This window comes from Homalodisca vitripennis, chromosome X, assembly GCF_021130785.1.
Source record: "Homalodisca vitripennis isolate AUS2020 chromosome X, UT_GWSS_2.1, whole genome shotgun sequence".
NCBI lineage: Eukaryota > Metazoa > Arthropoda > Insecta > Hemiptera > Cicadellidae > Homalodisca > Homalodisca vitripennis.
The window spans coordinates 84423325-84449264 of record NC_060215.1 but is presented as its reverse complement, the minus strand read 5'-3'; the positions used below and the strand labels follow the sequence as shown (position 1 = coordinate 84449264).

At 30.6% G+C, this 25940-nt stretch overlaps 1 protein-coding gene across 1 annotated transcript; it reads left to right on the top strand.

The window, feature by feature from the left end:
* The first annotated feature begins 13128 nt into the window (after nt 1–13128).
* LOC124369288 lies at nt 13129–24258 on the top strand. The gene is made up of 3 exons (XM_046827210.1): nt 13129–13631; nt 21432–21597; nt 24054–24258. The coding sequence occupies exons 1-2, from the start codon at nt 13440–13442 to the stop codon at nt 21591–21593; spliced, it is 354 nt and encodes a 117-aa protein (XP_046683166.1). The 5' UTR covers nt 13129–13439; the 3' UTR covers nt 21594–21597; nt 24054–24258.
* Nucleotides 24259–25940: the final 1682 nt, after the last annotated feature.

Below are 25940 nucleotides of genomic sequence, written 5' to 3'. Positions count from 1 at the left end.
ACTTCATAACAATTTTCTATAGATCTTTTATTTCTAGCTTCTAACTTTTCATAGACTTCTGTTGTAAAATCTTTAACATGTTCTTTATGATTCTCATAATCTTTGTTTAGTTCATCAAACATTTAAAAATGATCATCTAATTGAACGTTTACAATTGCGTCAAATGGATAAATTCCTTTACTTGAAAGTAATTCTTTTTCCTTTAAAATCTAAGGAATTCTTAGCATTCGGAACTTTTAAATCAACAATATCGATGTTTTCTGATAATTTTAAAGGTGTCAAAATGTGTTCTTTAACAACAACATCGTGTTTATCAATACTTGGTTTTACTCCAACAACTCTTTTTTATCAGCCAAACTCACATAATTTTTTTCAACTTTGATCGCATCAGTCATTTTATCTGCTTTTTCTATATGAAACATTAATTTTTGAAATTCCTTTTCTGCATCAACAGTAAAATCATTCTTCATTTTTTCAATATTGTCTATAAATTCATATTAAATCCTCTATTCTTACATCAAAAACATCTGAATTGTTATCTGAAAGGTTTTGTAACAAATGTTCTAACTTATTATCAAACTCATTTCTCAATCTATTAACTTTATTTCTAATAATCTCATCTAAATTTTGAACATTTTCAGATTAATTTGTGTTCCGATTGAACATTTTCAGCAAATATTTTGCGAATGTATATTATTATATATAGTATTTCTTGTGTTCGTGTGTATGTGACTGAATGATCGAAATTGGTTTTCGTTGATACATTTTCTTGGACGCACACTCTACAATAATAGTGGAAATATCTTAGATAGAAAATTAATTTTAACAGACCGAATTTGATTCTTTATAACCTAATTAGTTTATCGAGATTCATCCATATAAATTAATTGTTTTGAATAACTTATAAACACCTAGAAAAAACCACGAAAGAAAGAGGTACATACCTTCATAATGCACCCAAGAGGCTCACGAAGGAACGACTATAAATCTCAGGAATTTTTAGAATGTGATAGAAAAAGAATACGTGAATACAGTGTACTCTTTTTCAACAGGAAATTGCGTGTGAAGCCGAGGGCAGCTGCTAGTTTATTAAGTAATAATTTGTTAACAACTTCATTAAAAACAAAAACACATAAATGTCCACAAATTGGTGGATCTTTGCAGTCTTGAATTTGAGAGTCATTGTAGTGGACGTTTGATTTTTTTCAAATATTTAATCAATTCTATCGGTGGGTTATCCTCAATTCTTCCATGTGAATCAAAATAACATGCATTCTTATATTTTATAGTAACAAATCCAATGCGTTCCAATTGCCATAATCTAGTCTAAATTCACAATTCCACATTCAAATTTATTAATTTTTTCAGATAAAGTATCTCTCATAAAAATACCTCAAAAATGTTTAATGTTTTTACAGATTTCTTCCAAATCTCCAAAAGTTAATGGTTTTATTTCAAAGTTTTCTTAATGTTTGATTTCACATAATTCAAAGTTTTTTCATCTAATCCAGATCCTGTAACATCTTCTAACTCTTTATCCAACCAATTTAAAATATTTCTTACAATAGGAATCACGCCATTTTTTAACAATGACAGCAGCTTTTCTAACATACGAAACAATATTTTTAACAACTGGAATATGTTTTCCAAAATCTAATAAATCTTTCAAAAAACCGCCATTTTTAAGTTCTTTTAACTGATTGTAAGAAAATTCTATTCGGATTCCTTTGTTTTTCTTATGTTTTTCGAGTTTATTCTATTGTCTATTTGTTAAAAATATCTCATCGTCTCCATTTTTAATTGATCTATTTTAAATTGAATACTAACAGTTATTTTTTTTTAAGCAGATTACATTTTTTCTTTTTGATTGTTACTAAAATTTACGTTCACTGATTTTTTTATCCATTTATATAATTAAAATTTTAAATTCTCTTCGATGCCCATTCCTAATTATCTCTTCAAAAACATTGCTCCAGCTGTGGAAAGTGCAACAAATATTTCCCCTAAACTAGCATCTTTTTATACCAATCTATCCAATTGCTTTATCTTGCAAAACTTTATCTGCAATATATCATGAATTTGTGTCTCTATGTTTTGCATAACAAATATCGTGTTCCATTTCAGCTTTATCTAATTTATCTATATCAGGATCTCCTCTTTTCATTCGTTTTTATAAGTTTTATCCCAGGTCCTAGATATTGATAGCCTGGTACGTACAATTCAAAAAGTACATTTTGATCAGATTTTTTAATCATTTCATTAAGTTTGTTCGAAATAAAATCTTTAATTGCTTCCTTTTTGTTCAATAAATGGTTATTGCAAGCCTTTTCTTGAGCATAAATATAATTAATAATTCCATAAAGTTTGGTAAAATCATCAAAATATCTGTATTCAATCATCACTGTATTTTCTTACACCAGATCCTTCGATTCGTTTTTCCCAAAAATAGGTTTAATTAATTCATATATGTTTTTACATCTACTTGATTTAGGTTTTTTAGTTGATGAATCATTATTTTTATAAATTGAATCAGATTTCCATAAAATTTCAGTACAATTTTGTAAATCTTCGTCAGAACATAAATTGACTTTTGTTACATCATTATCTTGTAATAATCTTCACAATACTTGAGTATCTTCGTATACTTTTTCATTAATAATTATATCATTATTGTCAAAGTTAACGGGCAATTTTCCAATCATAAAACTTGTCTTTTTCTATCCCAATACAAACCAAATTTATCATCCTTTGCTCTAGGAAGAATTTTTTTACCAATATCACCTGTTAGGTTTTCATATTTATTTATACTAATTAATTTAATTTACATATTAATATATTTTCTTACTGATAACCAAAATTGTGTATTTTGTTTAGAATTGCTCATTGTCCACCATTGTTTGATACCATGTTAGTCATAAAGGAATCTATTTTCATTGTATCTTTGTACACACACACACACACACACACACACACACACACACACACACACACACACACACACACACACACACACACACACACACAACACACACACACACACACACACACACACACACACCACACACACACACACACACACACACACACACACACACACACACACACACACACACACACACGCACACACACACACACACACGCACACACGCACACACGCACACACGCACACACGCACACACGCACACACGCACACACGCACACACGCACACACGCACACACGCACACACGCACGGAATCTTCATACATCAACAAGAACTCCGACAGTGCAACATTCCTTGGAAGCAACCCAGGTCGAACTGCAATCAACTCAACTTCATTTGTGTCAAGGTATCAGACAATGGACGGTGCAAGGTAACAGTGCTTCATTATTCTTATGGTCCTTCGTAGTTAGAGACAATTTTCTCCTCAATCAAGATTGTTAAAAGCTTCAACTAATTTCGGACATTATTTTGGACATTTAATAGAAACGAAAACCATTTTAACTTTTTGTATTCATGATTGAACTGTGTGCTTTTGTTTAATAGTATGTTCTTTGATCTTATTCCGTATTTTTATTTTTCCCCATTTTAACTAACAATTATTCTTAGAAGCTCAACAGTAATTTTAAAAATATTATAAAATGGACCTTAATCTTGTAAATCAACGTATAGGCTCCATTTGCTCAGTTATCGAAGTGCAGAACTTTAATAATTATTAAAACCTCAACCACTATACATTATATTGTTTCATTTTGAGTTTAATATTATACATTTGTATTGGTCCTTCGAACAATCACCAATTATCATAGCCGATGTTCCAGGACTTATTGGTTCAATATTGTAGATTCTTCAATGATTCGAGGTCTAAATGGTGTTGAAGATGGTAATTTTGGCAATTAAAATGTTTCTACTTCGGATTCTGAAATATAAATATCAGCAAATTGTCGTACAGCTGGAACTAAATCCATCATATTTTGATTTTGATTTAAAACATTTTCAATTTTTCCTTCAACATTTATAATTGCAGAAATTACAGGTTGATTAATTTTTTGAATAAATTCTTGTTCTTTTTCATCAATTCTAATCTGTTCTTTAAATTATTTGATTAATTTCTTTTCTAATTGATCAAGTTTTTTGCTTCTTTTGAAGTTACGTTCGCCATTTATTTAGAAAAATTTTGAAACGTGAACGTAAAACATGAAAACGTACGAGATTATCACACGTTTATATTAAAAAATTGATTCAAATATTTACTATTTTTAGGCTTCAAAGTTATATTAATAGTTAAAAATACATAGTCTTCTTTCCAAATTTTATCACATAACTCATTAAGTTGATCAAAACGCATATCAGACCCAACAACATTGTTGTAAATTTTGTTACTGTAGTGATGATCTTGTTTATAAATACACAACATATTCAAATGATTTCTTATAACTTATTTATCAACTTTTGAGACACATTGTGAAAGATAAATACAAAAGGTATTTTTATGACGAGACATTATAAAATATTCTTTAATAACATCTTCATTTTCTAAAATACAATAATCGAAAACGATAAAAGAATTTGGTTTACATTTGCTTAATTAAACTATATCCTCAGAAACATTATACAAATGTGATATTTTTTTGCTTAAGTTTTCTCAATATTTTCAAATTTTTCTCGTTATTTTTTATATGCGTCATGTTCCAAAGATGTACTAAAAACATACAAATTTGAATTAGGAGTCAACCTATTGTAGATTAAATTTAGTAATAAATTTGTTTTTTCCAAATCCACTTGAACCAACAATTAACAATCTAATTGGCTGATCTTTCTTGTTTTCTTCAAAAGTTTGTAGTTTTATTTGATATTTTTGCTTTACAATTTCTCCATTTAGATAGAAAACGTTTTTTGAGCATCGCTTAGTGAAAATGAAACTATTCAAATTGACTTCAGAAAGCTCTAAATTAGTTTTAAACTTAAAACATCGTATTTATTTAGATGAAGAATCGAATTGTTTTATTGGTTTAAGTGGTTTTATTCTGATAATTTTATGAACATTGCTGAAGATGCAACTTTTAATTTATTAAATCATTTTACATTTCTTTATTAACCGTATGAAATTAAAAGAGGATATTATACTTTTGATAAAATTAACAATCTAATTGAGAATTGCTTGAAAACATTCAAACAATCAGATAAATATTTTAAATTTGATGTAAAAGACTTTGAAATGAAAATAGTACACAACAATATTCAACTAAAATCTCTTATTATAATCTATTTTTCTCCAGATTTGAATAATTTATTAGGATTTTATAATCCCATTTTAGAAGAAAATACAATAAACTTAAGATATCCTAAATTTAGACCGTACGATGTAATTGAAGTACACTGTAGTCTTGTTGAACAAAGTTTTGAAAATCATTCTAAACATCTTCACAAAGAATCGGAAATATTGTACACATTTTTTCCCAAATGTTGGTTATGGTTCAAAAATTAGTGAACAACCAAATGAAATCGATTATATTCCAATTAAAAGAAATAATAAAAGAAATCAAAAATGGTTCTGAATATTCAAGACTCTGAAGGAAATTTATTGAAAAATTATTGTAAAACAACAATTTATTTAAGATTGGAGAAAAATTTTTGAAAAGAAGCAATTAGAATAAATTTTTATTAGTAGGATCAATTTTAGCATTTTAATATACGTAAATCAAGGGGGTCTATTGAATACATTACCTTTACATTTTCAAGAAAACACGATTTTATTTAATAAATCTTTTCTTTTTTCTTTAATATTGAGATCCAACAAACTAAAAGCAAAATTATTTAAAAATTGGGTTACAAAAGAAGGTTTAGAAGGGTTTTAGAAGTAGTTTTGCCAGGTATTCGTAAATTTGTCAAATATGTATTAAATTCTTAAAGTATGATACTTTGTTTGTATATGTCTTTGAAGGTTATTTAAATTCAATAAATCGTCCACATTCATAATGAGTCTGTTTCTTTTGGCTTTCTCGAAAAATTCTTCTAGCGCAATCTCTACAATATGCTTGTTTTCTATCTTTGCTGTAATTTGCATTTTAAAATTCAGAAATATTCTTAATTTCTTTACAGCAGATACATTTTTTTCTCTTCCAAAGTTAATTTTATCGTATAATTCTTTTTTATGTTTACGATAACAGTCCTTACAATAAGTCTGCAATCCATCTTTTCTACTTCCATTCTTACTAAATTTTGATAAATATTTTACTTCCTTACATATGAAACATTTCTTTTAATCGCTCTTGACCAAGCATATTTTGAGAAAGTATCAACATCATTTAACATATACTTAAATCTTTAATTTTGATCCGAATAATTATACATTACTAAATCTGCTGCCCATAAATCATCAATTCTAACAGTTATGATTTTCTTTTTTTTAATTCTTTCGTATGGGTGTATGAATTTCTCTAGCTTCAATATCGTTATTCTTCAATTCTTTCTTAACAATTACTTGCTTTTCATTTGGACTCTTTATAAACTTTTATTCGTTTTACATTTTGAACAATTGCAGTAATTCTACACAATCCGTTCTGAGTGTGAATAATTTTTGAATCTATATTTTTAGTTTTCTTTTTACATTTGTGACAGTGAATTAAATCATCCTCCATTTATAATCAGCAATTTTCAAAGCTATCAATTTCTTTAATTCATCTAATATATCAGATTTTGCTTCATTTTTATAACCATTCGGTACTGTATCGATCTTATTTTCTATAATAATTATTTTATAATCTTTCGAGCGCAGTGCTAACTTGTTTATAGTAACTGTATACAATTCATGTTTGTAGTTTTTTTATTACAGTCATTTCCCTGAATTCTTCTGTATCTCCGAACAAACATTTCTTTAAACTATCGATATTTATTGTTTCATTGACAACGCTTCTATTGATTTCCTTACATCTAACTGGATTTTTCTCTAAATATTTGTACGAGATGTCTTTGATCTCAAACCAAAAAATTCTTCTAATATTTCACCATTTAATTCGTCTTTAAATTTTCCTATAACTTTCTTGTTTTTATTTTCGAAACAGTCATGATCTATTGAATAATCGCTCGAACCAAACATATCTATATTTTGTTTAATAACCTTGTAAGGATCTTTCGAAATTTCTACGAAATAACTGCCTGTATCCATGTAACATAGATTCAAATCTGAATCATATTTCTTTAATTTGTCATAATAAAACTCATACATTAGCAATTTTGAAAGGTCAAGAATTGAAAAACGTATGTAGATTGGTTTGTTAAATTTAAGTTTTTGCTTGTACATATGCCTCGCAATACAATTTTCAGAAAATATTGTAAAACTTTTGAAATTTGTTTTCTTGGCTTGTTTTGTTGAAAATTCTTCATTTCCTAGTTTGATATCGCATCTATTTCGAACATTTCTATACTTTTTTTCCTAAAACTGAGTTGTTCATTAGCTTATAAAAGTCCTTTTCGAAGTCACTTGTAGCTTTGGTTCGCATGGAGATACTAGGATAGAGTGGGGATGAGTCTATGTGAGTAACACGTTAAGAATTGAGCTCCGTTAATTAGTGTTTGTTTGCCGGGAAATACTGAAGTACTGTGATCAATTTTAGGTCAATTTGTAGTGTTAGAACTTAAGGTTATTGTGATCTACATAAAAATAGTTATTTTGAATTTATATCCTGGTTTTTTGCAATTTTTAACTTTGTCGGAGCATGTTCATCATCGGTCTGCAATGCCAGGTGGTTCCAAGATCGTGACGCGTGGAGCGCTCAAGTCCGATAACGACGCTTCAGCAGACGACACTGTACCGCAACCGGCTACTCTACAGTCAGTCGACGATAAACTAAACGCGATTATGAAGCTGTTACAGAGTAATACTAATGACATCAGAGAAATGAAGACTGAACAGAGAGAACTCGGTAAGTCAATTGAGTTATGTCATAGTAACATAAGTGAGTTAAAGGACTTAATTAAAACTCAAGATACGAAAATTTACGAGTGTAACAATGAAGTTCAGCGTTTATCCAACGAGAATGTCCATTTGCGAAGCAAGGTTAATTCTTTAGCAACGGAAATAAGAGCTTTAGAACAATATTCTCACAGGAATAACTTAGTAATCTATGGAGTTCCGGAAGAAAAAAACGAAAATATCCACAATATTATGAGAAGATTGTCTACTGCTATTCAGTTTCCTCACTGGTCAACCAACATCGTGGATGCTGTGCACAGAATGGGGAAGGAGAACAACGACGGTCCAAGTCCCATTGTAGTAAAATTCGTAAGCAGACTTGATAGGGATGAATTCCTGAGGAAGAGGAAGGTAAGACTTCAACTCAAGGCCACTGACTTAGGCTTCAGCAGCGAGAACTCCGTATATATTAATGAGTCGCTAACTTCATCTACTAGAGATCTTCTCAAGCTCACCAAGATCAAGACTAAGGAGAAAAATTACACCCAGGTGTGGACCGCCAACTGTTCGATTTTTGTTCGCAAGGAGAAGGGAAAAGGCGAATTTATCAAAATACTTTCAGTGAATGATCTGGGCAAGATGTAAACTGTAAGTAATTGTATTAAATATTTGCCTGAATGTTACGCTCAGTTATTTTTCACGCATTTGCGTTTCTTATCTATCCCTCCATTGTTTAATTATGCTGTTACTTTGTTGAAAGCCGTTATTGTTGTTAGATATATTAAGGAATTACATTTAAACTCTTACTATTTAACTTATTTGTTATTTATTCAGAGTCTATTTATTTGTTATTTATTCAGAGTCTATTTATTTGTTATTTATTCAGAGTCTATTTATTTATTAATAATAGTTCTTATGTTTTAATCGTAGGAGATTTCAATTTGCAAATATTTGGAATGAATTATAATTTACAACGAGATATCTTATGTAAAGAATTAAATGTGTTTTTAAATACTCAGAGCTTACGTTTGAAGAATGGAGTTTTAAATTTTCAAAATAAAACTTTAGATTTGATCATTTCAAATATAAGTAATACCGAAGTGACACGATGTTTAGATCCGCTTGTAGCTGAAGATCCTTATCATCCAGCGATAGAGGTGAGGTCTGTTATCGCTACTCAACAATTGTGCAAGTCAAGGTCTCCTGACCAAACAGGTTATTGTTATCACAAGACAGACTTCCTTCAGTTATATCGTAGTTTGGCAGAAATTGATTGGTCTCAACTTTATAGTATACATGATGTTAACGATGCGTTAGAATATTTTTATGATAAAGTGTAGGGGATTATTAATGAAACTTGCCCTCGTAAAAAGTCTAAATTGTCGAAGTTCCCTTTCTGGTTTACTAAAAATATTATTTCAAATTTAAAACTAAAAGACAAATTTCACAAAAATTTAAAAAATTTCATGATCAAGAGTACTATATAAGATTTAAAAATTTAAGGTCAATAATTAAGAAAGACATACAAGTTGCTTATGATAACTTTATTCATGAAGCGGAAAATAATATTGTTGGAGATAGTAAACAGTTTTGGAAATTTATAAAGAGTAAAAAGTCAGCCAATAAAACTTTATTTGTGATGGAAAATAATGGTATTCAATTAAATAATGGTAGTTTGATTGTTGATGGTTTTAAAGACTATTTTAGCTCGGTATATAATGATTACCAAGTGGAACCAACTGTGGAGATGGCAATGAAAGAAACCCCCATGACGGGTGGCGATTGTCTGATTCTGGACCAGGTCACCGACCAGGATGTTAAATTGGCTATTAAAAAGTTGAAATCTAAAACTACTTCAGGACCTGATTTGTTACCTCAGTACATATTCAAAGGCTGTGAAGATATTTTAATCAAACCGTTAAAATTTTTATACAATTTAAGTTTAAAATCAAGCACATTTCCTGAAAAATGGAAATTGACTAAAGTAACGCCTATTTTTAAAAGCGGGAAGGAATACCAAATACAAAATCATAGACCTGTAGCCGTTTTGTCAACACCTGCTAAAATATTTGAAAGCATTATTTACAAATATTTATTTAACTTTTTTAGTAAATACGTATCTCCTAATCAACATGGTTTCTTGCCTGGACGCTCAGTTAACACAAACCTATTAAATTTTACGGATTACGTCTCCTTGGGGTTGGACTCGTTGACCCAGACTGATGCAATATATCTTGATCTGTCCAAGGCATTCGACACAGTGGACCACTTAATTTTATTGAAAAAACTGCACCATTATGGATTGTCAAGTAACTTAATACATTTTTTCATTCTTATTTAATAAACCGAAAACAGTGTAAGGGTTATTTGTCATCTAATTTCTTGGTGCAATCTGGGGTACCTCAAGGGTCAAATTTAGGTCCTTGTTTATTCTTAATTATGATTAACGATTTGTGTGACCACGTTAAAACAGTAAAGTCTTTGTTATTTGCTGACGATTTAAAACTTTTTTATTACATTTCTTCAATAAGGGACGCTGAAATACTACAAGCTGATCTGGATAATGTGTATAAATGGGCTAGTCAAAATAAAATGAATTTTAATATCGCAAAGTGCCATGTAATGTCTTTCACCAAATCAAATAGTTCCATAATACACAACTACAATTTAAATGGACAGTCAATTACAAGAGTCAATTTAGTTAAAGACTTGGGCGTTACAATTGATAACAAATTATCGTTCAGTACTTATATAGAAACTTGCGTGAATGCTGCGAGTAGAATGATGGGCTTTATTATGAGACAAGGTGCGAATTTTAGAAACATCGGGTCTTTTATGGTGTTGTACACATCCTTGGTCAGATCGAGACTTGAAAGCGCCGCCATTGTATGGAATCCTACGCATTTAATTTATAATGATATGCTTGAAAGAGTGCAAAAGAAGTTTTTGAGATATTTACATTTCAAGTGTTTTAATGTTTACACGTATTTAGCTCCATACAATGAGCTGTTGGAGATGTTTGGGTTGACGAGCCTGAGCCTGAGGAGGCGGGTCTTGGAGCAAGTACATTTGTGGGGCCTGGTCCGTGGTCGGGTGGATGACGCGTACTGTTTGGGGACCCTCAGCTATCGCGTACCGAACTTTAACAGCAGAAACAAGTTTTTGTTTAATTTACCTCACTCACGCACAGTGATGCGATCGTCTTTTCCTCTGTTGCGGATGATGAGGGGTTATAACGCAATGCTTTTGGGTGGATCCGACATTGATGTTCACTTTGACAGTTTAAATATCTTTAAAGAGAAATGCATTTCATTAATTTTGTATACCAGTCCTTCATAGTATATTTTTCCTTTTACAATTTCTTAAATTCAAGCTATATTTATTAAATGTTGATTTATTATTAATTTATTAATTAAAATTCCATTAATTTATTAAACTAATTTCCTGATATTGTCATTACCATATACTGTATTTGTTATTTATCTGAATGTGTATTATTTATTGTTTATTTATTTATGATAGTGCCTATGTAACGTTTAGAATAATATGTATTTATAGTTATTTTGCTTATAAATATTCCAGTGATACAATGGATATGGGACTTGGACTCAAATCACTTATTTAACATTTTGATTTGTTTGTACTGCTATAATGTAATTGGGTGTATTTCCTGTTTTATAGCATGAAAATAAAATAAAATTTGTGTTAAAATCGATATATTCTTTCATAAAAGGTTTCTGATCAAATGCAATAACCCTATTCACATGTTTTAACACCATTCCTTGTTCTAGATAGTATTTTAAATTTCTCGAATGAACAACATATTCAATTTTATTTAGTAAAGTTGTGCAAAGTTTCTTGTTAAAATGTTCTGGAGCAAGAGGTAAATGTTTATGAATTTCATGTAAATTCGTTAGATATCCTAGATCAACTTCTAGAATATAACCATAAGACCTGTCACCAGAGAGTTCCAAAATTGTTTTTTGCCATTCTGCAGTTGTGTAAGTTTTCGGATCCATACACCTTGATATCGCCATACGGTAAATTTTGCGATAGAGTCCAGCCATAAAGGTTATTAGTATCTACGTATCGACTTGGAGCAGTCAAGTAATGTGCTGGATCAAGTTTATAACAATTTAAGCAAATGTTTCTGAAATTTGTAAATATATCGGAGAGCAATAGAACATCTTGAATGTTATATAAATAAAAGCGATTTCCTAGATTTTTCTCTTTTAATGTTCTACGCCATTAAATAATAATGAAAATCGTTCTCAGAAATCGTTTCATCATTCAAAATTGAGTAAAAATTGCAAATTTTTAACTCTTAATTATGATATATACTATCGATAAATTCATAAGAAAATACACCTTTCCCTGACAGAACTTTAAAGATTTCTTCTTCATCATTTGACTGTCTTTCTAGAATTTCATTCAATATTCTTCCATCCTGTATAAAATGATTTGTATGTTTGAAGTCTTCTTTCTTGAGATTTTTAGCTAACTTTTCAATAAATGAAGCCATGGACCTCTCAAAATCCATATAAATAACGTACGGATGATTGCTTCTTTTGATAATTAGGAAATGTAGTGGGTTTGACCTGGAAATGACATAATTGGCTTACAAACTTCATAACTTTTCGGATATACGTATTAAAAGCGGATTCTATTCTATCAAGTCAACTCAAATGTTGTTGCACATCAATCCGAGCAATGAATAATGGAATCACCAAAGCTTATGTAAATGAAAAGTTTAATAAGCTATGTTCTTTGAAGATTTAACTCATTCTATCCATTCATTTGACAACATATCATACACAACGCACGCATTTATGCTGCTGGCTGTAGTAATATTGGAAAAGTTCCTCTTTAATATATTATGTAAAACCAACTTTCAAACTAAGACGAATAATGTTGTTTTATATTAATCTGTTTAAATCCTCTTTTGTCCTAGTAAATACAGAATATTAATTGAACGCATGTTAATTTGCTGCTTAAGATGGAGTAAAGAGTAGTTAATTATTTTGTCTTTTAAGTGACAATGTATGTGATAAATAAGTCGTTTCAAGTAATTATCAACGTATAAGCTCAAATATTTTCACATTCTACTATTTGAACATTGGAATACTAAAATAATATATACATTAATGGGTGTAAAAATTAACTATGCGATAGTAAGAGTTTTTTTCTCAAAATCAAAGTACTGTTTTTGACTGTTCATTGGTTGTGGTGTGTGGTATATAATCTATGATTGTGTGTGCGTGCGATGTGTAAACAAAGTCTAATTTGAATTTATCTTTAAAGTTGTATTAGTTATTATTAAAACTAGTCTATTTACAGAGACCAGGATCTGTCTAAATAAAATTGTGTTTGAGTGTGAATTTAACTTAAAGTTTTTACATATAAGTTAAGTATTGTACCCACATCTTGTTTTGTCACTAGACTGTCAACGTGATTTATTTTCTTGTGTGTGGTTGTATATCCAGATTGTTTAGTATAACTACTATTTGAAATATCACCACGTACATTGCAGTTAAGGCCTATATTCCATGGATCAAATGGATGAGTTTGTCAAATTTGAAGAACGATCAAAACCTGTAAGAAAATCTATCAGGAGAAATTTGTTTTCTGAAAAACGTCCTTCACTATTAACTAAGACAAAACAAGTGTTTTCTACCGGTATATTGAAAATCAACAAAGTTTTCATCAGAGTTTTGCATACAGTTGAATCAGCAACTCAGGTAAATACTAATTACTGTCAACTCAGTTTTGTAGTGTAAGAGTCTAGAATTTGTCTTGAGACTTGCAGAACCTTGAATAAATCTTTGCTGGTAAGAAATCAAGGTACATTTTGTTATAATAGGGTTTTGCATTGGATAAAAGCCTTAATTAGTAACAACACAAACTCAGAATCATACTACATACATTACAAAATATACAGATTGTCAGTTCATTTACACCACAAGAATTATTCTGTTAATTAAGTGGGTTAGACTATGATTATAATACTGGGGATAAGTAGTCTAATTAGGATGTTGGCTACCATATCAATTTCAAAAATGTTTACAATGAGTTTTATGGACAGTCGAATAAAACGGAAAGGTAACTGAATTAATAATAACTGTTTTACCATTTGTAAATAAAAAATTAACAGGAGGTGTGGCAAAGAACAAGTTTCACATTATTAACCTATTGTAATTGTCCTGAACAAAACGATAGGCTACAATGTTTTAAGATGTGTTATTGACAAAGTTGTACAATATTAAAAGTGGAACTACTTTATCACGTAGAGCAATATTCTGTCATATCTGTACAGAGTGTCACATGGTTTTGTTGTGGATGTGAATAATATAGTATTAATTGGTTATTACTGAAGTTAACGGTCTCGTCATCTTTGGTTACATAACATAACAGTAAAAGCGAATTCAGGAGGTTTTTGGCTCAAAAGATCAACTGTAGCCTATTGCTCATTAATTCCAAAGATTTTCTGAGACAACCTTAGTTCCTTCTGTCGTACAACTAGAACTAAATCCATCATATTTTGATTTTGATTTAAAACATTTTCAATTTTTCCTTCAACATTTTTGATTGCAGAAGTTGCAGGTTGATTAATTTTTGGAATAAATTCTTGTTCTTTTTCATCAATTCTAATCTGTTCTTTAAATTATTTGATTAATTTCTTTTCTAATTGATCAAGTCAATCAATCTTTAATTGCTTCCTTTTCGTTCAAAAAATGGTTATTTCAAGCCTTTTCTTGAGCATAAATATAATTAATAATTCCATAAAGTTTGGTAAATCATCAAAATATCTGTATTCAATCATCACTGTATTTTCTTACACCAGATCCTTCGATTCGTTTTCCCAAAAATAGGTTTAATTAATTCATATATTGTTTTTACATCTACTTGATTTAGGTTTTTTAGTTGATGGATCATTATTTTTATAAATTGAATCAGATTTCCATAACATTTCAGTACAATTTTGTAAATCTCCGTTAGAATATAAATTGACTTTTGATACATCATTATCTTGTAATAATCTTCACAACCCTTGAATATCTTCGTATTACTTTTTCATTAATAATTAGTATATCATTATGTTCAAAGTTAACGGGCAAATTTCCAATCATAAAACTTGTCTTTTTTTCTATCCCAATACAAACCAAATTTATCATCCTTTGCTCTAGGAAGAATTTTTTACCAATATCACCAATTATTATAGCCGATTTTCCAGGACTTATTGGTTCAATATTGTAGATTCTTCAATGATTCGAGGTGTAAATGGTGTTGAAGATGGTAATTTTGGCAATTCAATGTTTCTACTTCAGATTCTGGAATATAAATATCAGCAAATTATCGTACAACTGGAACTAAATCCATCATATTTTGATTTTGATTTAAAACATTTTCAATTTTTCCTTCAACATTTTTGATTGCAGAAGTTGCAGGTTGATTAATTTTTGGAATAAATTCTTGTTCTTTTTCATCAATTCTAATCTGTTCTTTAAATTATTTGATTAATTTCTTTTCTAATTGATCAAGTCAATCAATCTTTAATTGCTTCCTTTTCGTTCAAAAAATGGTTATTTCAAGCCTTTTCTTGAGCATAAATATAATTAATAATTCCATAAAGTTTGGTAAATCATCAAAATATCTGTATTCAATCATCACTGTATTTTCTTACACCAGATCCTTCGATTCGTTTTTCCCAAAAATAGGTTTAATTAATTCATATATTGTTTTTACATCTACTTGATTTAGGTTTTTTAGTTGATGGATCATTATTTTTATAAATTGAATCAGATTTCCATAACATTTCAGTACAATTTTGTAAATCTCCGTTAGAATATAAATTGACTTTTGATACATCATTATCTTGTAATAATCTTCACAACCCTTGAATATCTTCGTATTACTTTTTCATTAATAATTAGTATATCATTATGTTCAAAGTTAACGGGCAAATTTCCAATCATAAAACTTGTCTTTTTTTCTATCCCAATACAAACCAAATTTATCATCCTTTGCTCTAGGAAGAATTTTTTACCAATATCACCAATTATTATAGCCGATTTTCCAGGACTTATTGGTTCAATATTGTAGATTCTTCAATGATTCGAGGTGTAAATGGTGTTGAAGATGGTAATTTTGGCAATTCAATGTTTCTACTTCAGATTCTGGAATATAAATATCAGCAAATTATCGTACAACTGGAACTAAATCCATCATATTTTGATTTTGATTTAAAACATTTTCAATTTTTCCTTCAATATAATAATTGCAGAATTTACAGGTTGATTAATTTTTTGAATAAATTCTTGTTCTTTTTCATCAATTCTAATCTGTTCTTTAAATTATTTGATTAATTTCTTTTCTAATTGATCAAGTTTTTTGCTTCTTTTGAAGTTACGTTCGCCATTTATTTAGAAAAAACTTGAAACGTGAACGTAAAACATGAAAACGTACGAGATTATCACACGTTTATATTAGAAAATTGATTAAAATATTTATAATCATATTCAAATGATTTCTTATAACTTATTTATCAACTTTTGAGACACATTGTGAAAGATAAATACAAGAGGTATTTTTATGACATTACAAAATATTCTTTAATAACATCTTCATTTTCTAAAATACAATAATCGAAAACGATTAAAGAATTTGGTTTACATTTGCTTAATTAAACTATATCCTCAGAAGCATTATACAAACGTAAGCCACACAACTTAACAGAGCAAATAAATATTGTACATACATCTGATCATAATTTTCATACTATCTTGCAAGAAAAGTAAACACATTTAATGTTGTACTACTTTGTTATTTGTCATTTTTACCTACTTAAACCTCATATTAATTGAGGTTCTAGAAAAAGAATTAGCCAATGTATATATTCCATTATTAAATTTGATGCATTCAAGAATTTCATTCGACCAATGTTCAGTTATCAGTATAATATCAGGATTTATTTGGTCAATTAAAATTTCAAAATGGTTTAATTTTGGTTCTAAGCTTCTTGCATTATGATGGAAAAGTTTGTTACTATACATTTGTCTTGTCTTTGCCTGTGATATTTGCAAGTTTTTTGTCTGATCTAATTCTAAATTTATTCCATTATTATAGGCTACATTAAAACTATTTAAAGTGTCACTTGAACAAAATACTGAATGCTCCCTAGTAAAAAGAAAATCATTTTTCTTCTTAATTGCACTATGCGGAGTAGACCATCCTGAAAAGTTAGTGGCTATTGATTCATTGTTGAGGCGTTTGGTGTTTGTAGACTCTGTTGTGTTCAACACTTCGCAGGAGTCACCTTCAACAAATGGTATAGATGTCTCTGATACTATATTTGGGTTCGACATGTCAGGATTTTCATGATTCTGCAGTAGCACAGAGATGGTATGTCGCAGATGTTGAACAAACTCGGCATGTGTTAAACCATTCCTTATAACTCTTCTGGCATGTTCATCATAAGTTAAAATAGTTACAGAGGTTCCGGTAACACGCTGAAAATCAACTATTTGAGCACAAAAATGTTTCGGATTGATACCGTTCTGCACACATCCCATGGGCGAACAAATCAGCTGACTGAAATTATTTTTCTTAATGTCCTCTTGAGTTGTTGAAATGCTTTATCATATATTTCTTCATTAGGTTTTTGAAAGTAATTATCTTTGGCGGTTAGACTATATACAGCCACTCTGGTTTCAGTTACCTGGCATGCCAAGTGATCACTGAAATAATCCTTACCAACTTCTGGTTTACCAAAGTGCCTCTTGAAAACTTAGCTACACCAGCGCTTAAATTTCTGTTATTAACACATTAAACATTTAACAGAGAGACTCATACCTATTCAGCTTCAACAGGTGTTGTTTCAGGATATTCATCTCCCAAGGAATAGTTAGCTCAACAATAATTGCCAAATTATGCATCAGAGAGTTTAAGTCACAAGATTAGATCAAAGTATAGACAAGAACAGTGAAAACCCATAAAAACCGTCTGCATCAACATAGATGATCCAATCCATTATTGCATCCTTAGTAATGGATGGAATAATCTTTGTAATTATTTTTACTTTCTGCTCAGACCTATCAAACATCTGTTATGTGGCTTGATACCTTCTCTCAAGATAGCAAGAATCTTGTTGTGTCATAAGATATACCTTTTTTCAAACAAAGGTTGTGGCATACCATAAGAATGTGTTTAATTTTTACCTTAATATGTATAGGTGGCACAACAGCATAATATCATTAAAAAGAATAACTAAACTACAATAAATTTAATAATAAAATTCCAAAAGTAGAGCAGGCTCGGTAATGTATAGGCCATACAGAAGATCAGGTGATCAGGCCAGTGAAGATCAGGCCAAAACTTATCAGGTGATGGACAGGGTTGTAAACTAACTATGGAGGATAAAACCATAAAATTCATGGACAGGACCAGTATTTTCGAATCGGCATTGATATTAGTCCTCTCTTCATCCCTTGCCTTACACCCTCATAGCTGAAAAAAGAAACGTATCTCAGTTTATAGATTTTGTTCCACTTCTCTAGTTTGAGAGGATTTACTCAGTATTTTTTTCATCTAGCAAAGGAACACAATATTCCTTAACATTTGTTGAAATTATATCATGTAATATTATGTTTTTCCAGCTAAGAAAATTTATTAAAATTAAACATCTTTCAAAATTACCCTCTCCTTGTGTTTTGGGGATGGTGAATATTGTGTTTTATATGATCATAGCCATGGGAACAGTTTAGTACAATATCTAAGAAATGTACTTTCACATTCTATGTTGTGTTGTCAGCGGAGTGAACAGGAGGATACTATATCCCTTCTAGATCTACATTAATGAGACAACCTTTAACTCTATCATGTAACAGATGTTTTAAAAGTGAGTTGTTTCAAATCAAACAATCTTGTAATGTGAAAAGTCAAATACTTTAATGACTGAAATAAAAATAACTGGGCTGTTGTGGGCACTTCCCATCTTTAAGTAACTGAAAAATAAAAATGATGTTACATGAAAACACTCCTGCTTTAGCTCTATTCTTCAAATCATAAAACACAAGTTTAACACATAGAAAAGTGAATAAATTATGAAACATGATGCAGAACGTAAACACCAAGGTGCACAAACCATCACCAAGTTAAGAATAAAACCAACAAAATCACCAAAACCCATTACTTGGAAGATATGCACAAACACTATCAAAAGAGACACAATAAGCAGGTGTCTGTTTATAAATATCACTTTTGCAGTAGTAATTTTGTTGGGGTTTTGTGCTTTATTTAACTATGTGGGTATGACTACACATTTTCTGTTATTTACCTTTGTATTTGTTCTATCTGCATGTGAAGGATATTTCATACAGTCTCCATTGTTAAGTGATGCAAAAAGACAGTAACACTTTGTTTCAAGAACTGCAATCTGATTTCTTCCTCAGTTGGATAACTAACCCAAGACATAACATCAATCCAGGTTAAAATAAACAAATCCTACCAAAGAATTCTGACACTTCAGAAATCAAGTCAGAAATCACAACCAACATGTTGTAAGTTGACTCTATGCTAACCATTTCTAATACGTGTACTTAATAAAACAAACCCCATTTATTATCAACTGAACTAAAGAATACATGTCACAATAGGTCTGTGCACAATAATCAACCACTGACAACTGTGTTAATGCGTTTTTAGATGGCAAATTAATAGGTTTCCTTGATTATGGCTATTCTGAAAATGTTGAGTTATTCCAGAAATGTGTTCATCTATAGATGAAGATGATTGACACTGTGATCGGGATCCACTTAGCATGACTAATGTTTCTGAATTAAGGTTTCATATGGTATTGAACACTCGGCTCTATGTGGAGATTCACATTAATCATATTTATATTTATTGTTGAGGAACATAAGACGTTTAAAGCCGAAAGTGTTGTGAAAAATCAAATTTTTTATAACACTCAAGTTTAAACGTTCATAAAACACAAAAAGTTTGAAGAGTATGTTATAAGCATATATAAGTAGATTTCTATGATATTGTTAGTAGCAGCCAACACTTTCAACTTTTATCGTGTGGGCTCTGGTTTGGGCAAGGTGATCCATTATTGATGTTTTGAATGTAAATCCCTAGTATATGTAAGTTTTGTATCATAAGTAGGTTAATTCTTTCGTGCTTTTTATTATCTCCTCTTCTTTTTCTGTGTCTTACTTGAGTTTTTAGGATACCTCTGGACCAGGTGAAGCAACTATCATCAGTATTGGGCTTTTGTGTATTGTTTTGTATCTCACATTAGCCAGAATAAATGAAGAAGACCAATGTAATGTGGATTCTTGGTGAAGTTTGACACAGAACCGTATAAAATGGGTAGACGCATTTATTTATATCCTGATTGGATAATAAATGCTCCTGTAACCCCAGATGTGTTTAAAAACAATACAGATCTTTTGTCCCTCTGCTTACTTATCACAAGATTAATGCTTGATATAGTAGCATTGGAAAAATTAAGACCACTTAATCTTGATTTTATGTGGTGATGGCTGTGGTTGCCCAACCTACAGGGATTTCCAATCTCACCGGCTTGTTTTAGTTCCCCTTGCTAACTTTCACTATTCCAAATTTTATTATTAGCGGATTGTAAAGCTATTTTACTTCAGGTTATTACAGCTAGATTCTGTTTAGAAAGAATAAAAAATGTGAATTCAAGTACCATGGTCTCGGATCCCTCTTCTCGTGATGGTAGAGAATGATTATATTAACTAAGTTTGTTTTTTTGTTGACTACAAACTTTATAGTTCAGTAGATGGTATTGAATTTAGGAAAAGTTCAAACTTGACTAAATCATGAGTGGACTCTGTTCCCTTCAGATTTTGGATTAATACTGTATTCAGACTGTTCGTATAGTAACAGAACTAACTTTCTACTAAAAATACATATGACAAGTACAATGTCCCATCAATGTAATATAAAATTGGAACAAACCTCATAGTTGTCACATTAACCACCATGAGTATCATCATGATTTGGCCAGACATAGTGGCTGTGGTTTTATACAATGTTTGTATGACTGTCACCCAAAAGTTACATGAAGTTTATGAGAAACACCATATATATAGTTATATATATATATATATATATATATATATATATATATATATAAAAGTTCAGATGCAGATGTGAGAAGAATGTTAGAGGACAGGACACCCTTGCAAGTTAATGATAGGAATTCATGAACCCTAGAAACTGGTGGGACAGCGAATGATGGTCGGAAAACAGTTATTATAGGAGATATTATTTCTCTGTCTCAGGTCTCACTGGGACATGTGTGACTCCTTCCCTTGTTTAGATTCTGCAGATAACAATTGGGTGATCATCATGTTTTGTTTTACTTTTGCTACACGTCCACGCACATCTATACACACACACACACTTCCGCGTGCACACACAGCCTATATATATATATATTTTAGTTTAATGTTTGGAAATGTGTGTATTAATTGTATTTATAATTCTATATGTTTGTATTTTTGTTTCAGAGTCTCCGTTTCAGTAGTTACAAAAGATATGAAATGGATGACTACGATTTGGTACCCTCTGCCTTCCAAACACCATCTCGAATTGCTCGAAGCATCCTTGGCCGCACACCTATAAAACTGTACAGTCCTTTTGATATTGATTCTCCTGCCAGATTTAGTTGAAAAGGTATAATTGTTACTCTATAAATTGTGTTGTAAGTTACTGTATTCATTGAGCATACAATTGAATACTTTGCAAACTTCGGTTTTGGTCTGCATCAATCATAATAAATTATTTTCTGGATTAAGTCTTCTGGCAGTTAGGCCAACTTAATTTAGGACAAATGTACATCAATGAATTTTGAGACATGTTTTATAAGTACTAATATTTTTATTTTAAGGTTTAAAATAAGTATAAGGTCAGCCAAGCAAAAAATCTTTCAATATAAAGAATATTGAATCTGCTTTGTATCAAAATTTTAAATTTTACACATAATATTTTATAGCGTAGTCTGAAATTAAAAATATGATAAACTAAAGAGATATACTGACCTAAATATAGTACAGAAAATTAGTAAGTGAAGCTAATTAAGTACGGAAGGCCATGACTTGATAATTTAATATTATTCTGGCTTGCGGCTTCCTGACAAGAACATGTACAATTTCTCTTAAAGAGGTTTAGCAATACCGTGCGATATAGAAAATGGATGAAAATTCTTGTTAGGTGGAGACTTTGAAGAGTACAGTATAGAAAATACCTTACATTTTTTCCACCCTGACGGGATCATTGTCATTATTATTAAACCAAATTTATAACTTTATTTTTATCTTTAAATATGTCAGTTACAATTAAATAAAACAATGATTAACATTTGAAAGGTTGTAATAACATAACATTATTTGATTTAAAATGTTTAATTTTATTGTAGGATTTTCATAAACAGCAAGTAAATTAAAACAATCATAAGGATCCCATGCACAGAACAAGTTCCTCTTGATCGCAATAACACTTTGCATACAATCTGGTATAATAAAAGATGATTAAATGTCATCAATGACCAATCTGGCCAGGCAGTCAGTTTATGTCAAACATATTAATACCCACTAATTTAATGCAAGTATATCAGTAGTATTAAGGAAAATCAATCTGGGCACAACAAAGTAGTTCTATCTATTTTATACCTGCCAAACTCACTGTAACACTTTATACTCATCAAAGTTTATAAATCTTATTGTATTTTTATTTTATGACAGTATAATACCTATCATGCAAGAAATTTCATGCAATCATAATGTGATAGTTCAATATAAAAATGTGCTTTTTTCAGCTTTACTGTAAGTAATAATAGTAATAAACTAATTATTTGTACCATTAAAATGAAACTGATACTTATTTCTTGTTACTTAATCTCTATCAACTCTTTTGTTTAAGCTTAACATCCACTTTCTAAGTGTATAAGTACCAATAAAATTCACTTTTAAAATCACTATGAAATGTAATACTACTGCATCACCTTGCACTTACAATCAGTCTCGATTTGATACTATTATTTTCGTAGAGGACAAAGATCCATACGTGATGTTTCTGCTGGTAGATTGTATTGTTAATTCACTGAAGGAGTGTATCCTCCTTAACAGGTTTCAGCTCGACCTCAAAAAGACACATTCTACTTTTTAGCCTGGAAAGACTGCCTGCTTTAGAGTAGGTGAAGGGGAACAAGCCTCCACACTGATTACACTGAAGCTTTACACTGGATTATAAGCTGTTTTGGGATCAAATGTTAATTAAGTTTTGAGAAGCTCCCCAGAGTATTGTATCTATAGGAAAAACAGGAACGGGATAAATTTGTTGTGCTTATGATGTAACACAAGCTTTTCCAAAACCATAATGTGTATGGCTTATTACTCTGAAGACATACAGCTAGAGTCCATTTTTGTCAATATGTATTCAACTGCCTTGTTAATCTGAAAGCAAATCTGCATTATCAGGTAATTAGAAGAATACAGCACAAGACATGCACAGGGATCACTGTCCCCAAATATACACTTTTAAATTGCTATTCCATATTATCAGCAATAATATGAATAACACTTCATGCATACATGAGTTGTATTTGAAGTTCTACCATGACTTCCATGGTAGACTTCATTGTTGGCTGCTATTATGCTCTGAATAAATTGATCACAAAACCAAATTTCTTCCTGGTGTTATGTCCATCTGTTTTTGCTATAAGATAGTTTTTAGTATTTTAAGTGTTTAAAAGTAGTCTTTTAATTATATCCACAAGTTATAATGTCAATCCAGATACTACCGCTCAAAGATGAAGAACAGGATAGTTATTAAGAACTTGCTGAAGAATTTCCCAAAAATGTACCAATACAGTTAACTTATGATAACATATTTAAAAATTCAACACACAGAAGTATTAGTGTAATGATTCTGTAATGTAGTAGTTTCAATTTATTTTAATAATTTTCCCATTAACAATATGTTCCGCCAAATTCTGAAAGCATTTCAGCAGTGTTCTATATATATATATATATATATATATATATATATATATATATATATTTGTCTAGTTGATGTTATTTTAAATATTCTAGTTGATAATTTTGAAATTAATCTTGTTTCCCTGTTTTCAGGTGATCATGTCAGTCTTGTTACTTTGAAAAGAAAAGTAACAACAAATGATATAAAATGTCAAGAGTATAACTATAAGAGAAGGTTACAAATTCATAGGATTTTTATCTATAATTTATTTTAATTTAATTTGCATACCAAAATGTACAAAAGTAATATATATTTATAAATTTTTGTATTTTTATAATAAACCTTTTATGTGATTTATTGTGTTTTAATGAATTCAAACCTAAACATATGTACCTAATTATATGTAATTACTTATTTACATTATCCTTCTCAACCGTTTTAATTATAGTTGTAGACATGTGCATTTTATAAAATAAGGGGTTTATTTTAAAACTTTGACATTTAAGCAGTACCAAGTCTAATATTGTGAGTGGTGCCACAACCTGCTACTGTAGTCTAAATGAGTAAACCTTACTATAGCTATTGTACTCAATGTTAAGACAACACTCAGAGGAACTCATGGTTTTTATGATTACTTGAACAGTGACTACAGGGTTACCTGAGCTGGGTACGTCATTACTTCTGCGCACTGGTAACATGCTCCTTCCATGGGAACTTATTTTGTTTCCAAATGAGATTCTACACCTATTTACTTTACTGGTCACTCTTGGCCAACCTCTTGTATTTTTAACACTGGAAATTCCAGTAGTCTTCTCATTTCCTTTTTTCTATATCTCTCTTCCCACAGGGGCTCCTTTGTTCTTTTCGGAGTAGTGAGTGGCTAACACGTGGTACCTGAGCTGTATCCTGAGCTGCACTTACTTGTTGCAGATTCCTTCCTGGGGTCCTACTTTACTTCCCAATTAGGACTCCAACTCTAACTACTAGCCAATCATGGCTGATTTCTTCTTTTTTGACATTTGGTGACTTGTCTGGTTTACTAGCCGGATGAACCTTGGGTATCTTTTTAGTATGACATGGACACAGACGTCATACTTTGAGTTGCCATGAGCGAGTCCGTGTATTGCGGGATGGGAAATGTTGGTCAGTCTATCCCTTGTCTTACAAAAGGCATTGATTTACATTTCTGGAATGCACAATGTACTGAGGACAAGGCGAGTCACATCAAGAAGAGCGATTTGACTGCTCGCTCCCTTGAAGGTTGTGACGCCAACCCACTGGTTAAGCCAAAAGTACAGGACCTTAATGTCGCCCCTAAGAAACTTGCATGGATTGCTGGTGGGAAGAGAGATGCTACAGTTTTTCGACAACCACTGGTCATGTGAACAACGAGTTTCCCGTGCCCTTGGGTCAGGAGGATCTCGACCTGATTGACAAAAATGTAGAAGAGATGTGGGCAATCTATCAGAACAACTAAGATTGCCGTAGGTACAAAGGTAGGAGTGGAACACATCGCTGACTAGGTCAGATGGGCCTATTGATGTTGGCCCACCAGGTAGAAGGCAGCTAGACATGAAAGGGGGTTGGTTAATCAGAACCTCCTCCCTATTTAGAAGGGGTTCACCAAATTGCTACCCCTCAGTCTATAAACTTTGGTTCTGTCTATGAGATGATAATATATGATATATATTTAGTTTCTGCCACAATATAACTGTATGGATGTGTTGTAGATTCTTTTTTAAAGTCAAAGCTACTACTATTTCTCTATAAATACATTGACACTATACTATTGTGTTTGAACAGTACATAGCTGTTGCCATTCATGTAATATTAAAAATATTGTTATTGAATATGTATAAAATAATAAGGTAAAATAATAATATAACAAAATAATAAACCATGTGAAATAACCTAATTCAATAATTAATTACTGTTTATTGAAAATAAATAAAATGTAATACCCTTAGCAATAAATTACTCTTTAAATAAGAATTTGATAGGAACGAAATGCATAGAGTGAAACAAAATGCAATCATTAC

Bases quoted from the DNA above. Each gene is read 5' to 3' on its own strand.
- LOC124369288 (XM_046827210.1), top strand. From the start codon at position 13,440: ATGGATCAAATGGATGAGTTTGTCAAATTTGAAGAACGATCAAAACCT. The intron at 13,632-21,431 runs GTAAATACTAAT...TTTTTGTTTCAG, and splicing joins CAGTTGAATCAGCAACTCAG to AGTCTCCGTTTCAGTAGTTA.